The sequence below is a fragment of the Octopus bimaculoides genome, chromosome 4 (genome assembly GCF_001194135.2).
Source record: "Octopus bimaculoides isolate UCB-OBI-ISO-001 chromosome 4, ASM119413v2, whole genome shotgun sequence".
NCBI classification, from domain to species: Eukaryota; Metazoa; Mollusca; class Cephalopoda; order Octopoda; family Octopodidae; genus Octopus; species Octopus bimaculoides.
Window position 1 is genome coordinate 76281114 of NC_068984.1, and position 2362 is coordinate 76283475.

The following is a 2362-nucleotide window of genomic DNA, read 5'->3' on the forward strand; positions in this document are numbered from 1 at the left end:
TATATATATATATATATATTGCCAACAGCTCCATAAAGAAGTGCTGATCTCCCAAAGTGGATTGGACACATGGGCACTAAACTCTGCTTGCGAAGACCTGTTGGGGCAAGTTAAATCGTAATCGTAATTGAACCAAATTCGATGACTCTGAACACAAAGTGCTAGCACAAATATTGAAAGTTATTTGTTTGACATTTTAACAATCTACCAGTATACATAGGTTTAGATAAGCAAATGAGAGTAAAGAAGTGAATGCACATAGTGGTTTATATATTCAGTCACCACTTAGAATTTTTCACTATATGTGATCCTCAACTGAGAAATATATGGACAGGGAAACTTGAATGAGAATATCTTGTTACCTGACTAGAGCTAACCAGAAAAAGACAATGCCCTTTCATACGTTTATTTAGTGAGCACCCAAGTTCTTTTATTGTTTATTTTTGTTTGTTTGTTTTTTGTTGTTGTTTTTTTTTTTGTCCTGAAGGATCACGTGTTGATATGTAAGACATAAAGAATGATGTTAACACTGCACATCAGTACCACTCTTATATATAAATGTTCAATTTTTTAAACTGTAAATTGGGTGACATGCTGGATAAATGAGAAAAGTAGACTTTTGTCTTCAGTTCGTCATCTGTTTTATTAAGAATTTACATAGAACACAACTTTTCCAAGAAAAGAAAACAAAGTGACATTGGAGAGTTCTGTTCATTGTGGGAAAATGTGTGTTTAAGGAAAAATAAGAATATGCCTGTAAAAGTGGTGAGTGTAATGTTGGTGTAGATACGTCTTTTTACAACAGAGCATTTTGACAATCACAACTCTGGAAACTCTGCCAAATGGAAGAATTTTGTAGCTGTCTTGCTTTGCTGCTCATATCACTAAGTTTCTGACATTCAGACTTTCTGTCAGGTTCTCTGTATTTTGTCTTCAGACATGATTTCTTTTATTATGCTCCAGAACAAATTTGATTGGGCAGATCTATGTTGAATATATTTCTTGTTGGCCAGATTTTTGCTGATGCCACTATTCAATTTTAAAGATTCTTTTTGTGTTTATGAAAACCTTCTAATGGAAAAGATGACAGTTGGCATTCAAACTGAAGTAGAGACCTACATTTTCAAGAAAATTGTAAAGAGTAAACAATTTATTCTGAAATTGTCATCAGAGTAACGTGCCTAAATGTACTAAAGAAATAAAATAGGTGTAAAGTAGTCAAAAATATGTTTAAATGGATCAAACAGATAAAATAAATGTATTAGAATAAATAAAAATCAATTTGGTGTCAATACTGGTTTCAAATAGAGACAGCATTATTTCTCTTGATCTCTTTCTTCATTGTCATCTTCATCTTTATTTTTGTTATTATCTATTTCATCTTTTTCATTGGTATTGCCTTCATCATCATTGTCTCATTTTCATTCTCTCTCTGTTGCAGGTTGTTATGCTTTGTCAGCATTGGTGCTGTCGTTACTTTTCTGTTGGATTACCTGGGTGAAAAGAAAAGGTAAGGTTTCCCTCCCCCTCTCTCTCTCTCAAGAGTTGTATATATCTATATATATATATATATATATATATCATCATCATCATCATCATCATCGTTTAACGTCCGCTTTCCATGCTAGCATGGGTTGGACAATTTGACTGAGGACTGATGAAACCGGATGGCAACACCAGGCTCCAATCTAATTTGGCAGAGTTTCTACAGCTGGATGCCCTTCCTAATGCCAACCACTCAGAGAGTGTAGTGGGTGCTTTTACGTGTCACCTGCACGAAGGCCAGTCGGGCGGTACTGGCAACGGCCACGCTCGAAATGGTGTCTTTTATGTGCCACCCGCACAAGAGCCAGTCCAGGGGCACTGGCAACGGTCTCACTATATCTACAGATTCAAGTATTTATGTTTGCGTACACAAACACACACACATACACCATATTTTTAGACCCTGACCACTACATAGTTGCTTTTGGCCATGTAAACACTACCAGTGCAACAGTGAATCTCTTCCACTTTTGTTCAATGGAAAATAACATAACATTTGTTAGGAGATAAAATGAGTTGGCCAGAGTTAAATTTCTTAACAATGGACACTGCACAGTGACAGTGCATTAATCTCAGAGCAGAGAGCACCACTTTTTTTGGTACCAGATTATTTCAGTCATCTGCATTTATATATGTGTGTGTGTACACTCTGTAAAATGGTTGGCATTAGAAAGTGCTTCCAGCCATAGAAACTATGTTGAAGCATGATGCTATCCTTGGACCCTCAGATCCTGGCAAACTGTTCAACCCATGCCAACATGAAAGATGGACATTAAAATATCATATGTATATATATATATATATATATATATATATA

General features: G+C 35.5%; 1 protein-coding gene across 1 annotated transcript in view; it reads left to right on the forward strand.

Annotated features, from left to right (window-relative positions):
* Nucleotides 1-2362, forward strand: part of LOC106878824 (uncharacterized) — a 241418-nt gene that overhangs the window by 135578 nt on the left and 103478 nt on the right. Inside the window, exon 3 of the mRNA XM_052967637.1 lies at nt 1442-1510. Coding sequence (XP_052823597.1) covers nt 1442-1510 — 69 coding nt within the window. The remainder of the gene's footprint in view (nt 1-1441; nt 1511-2362) is intronic.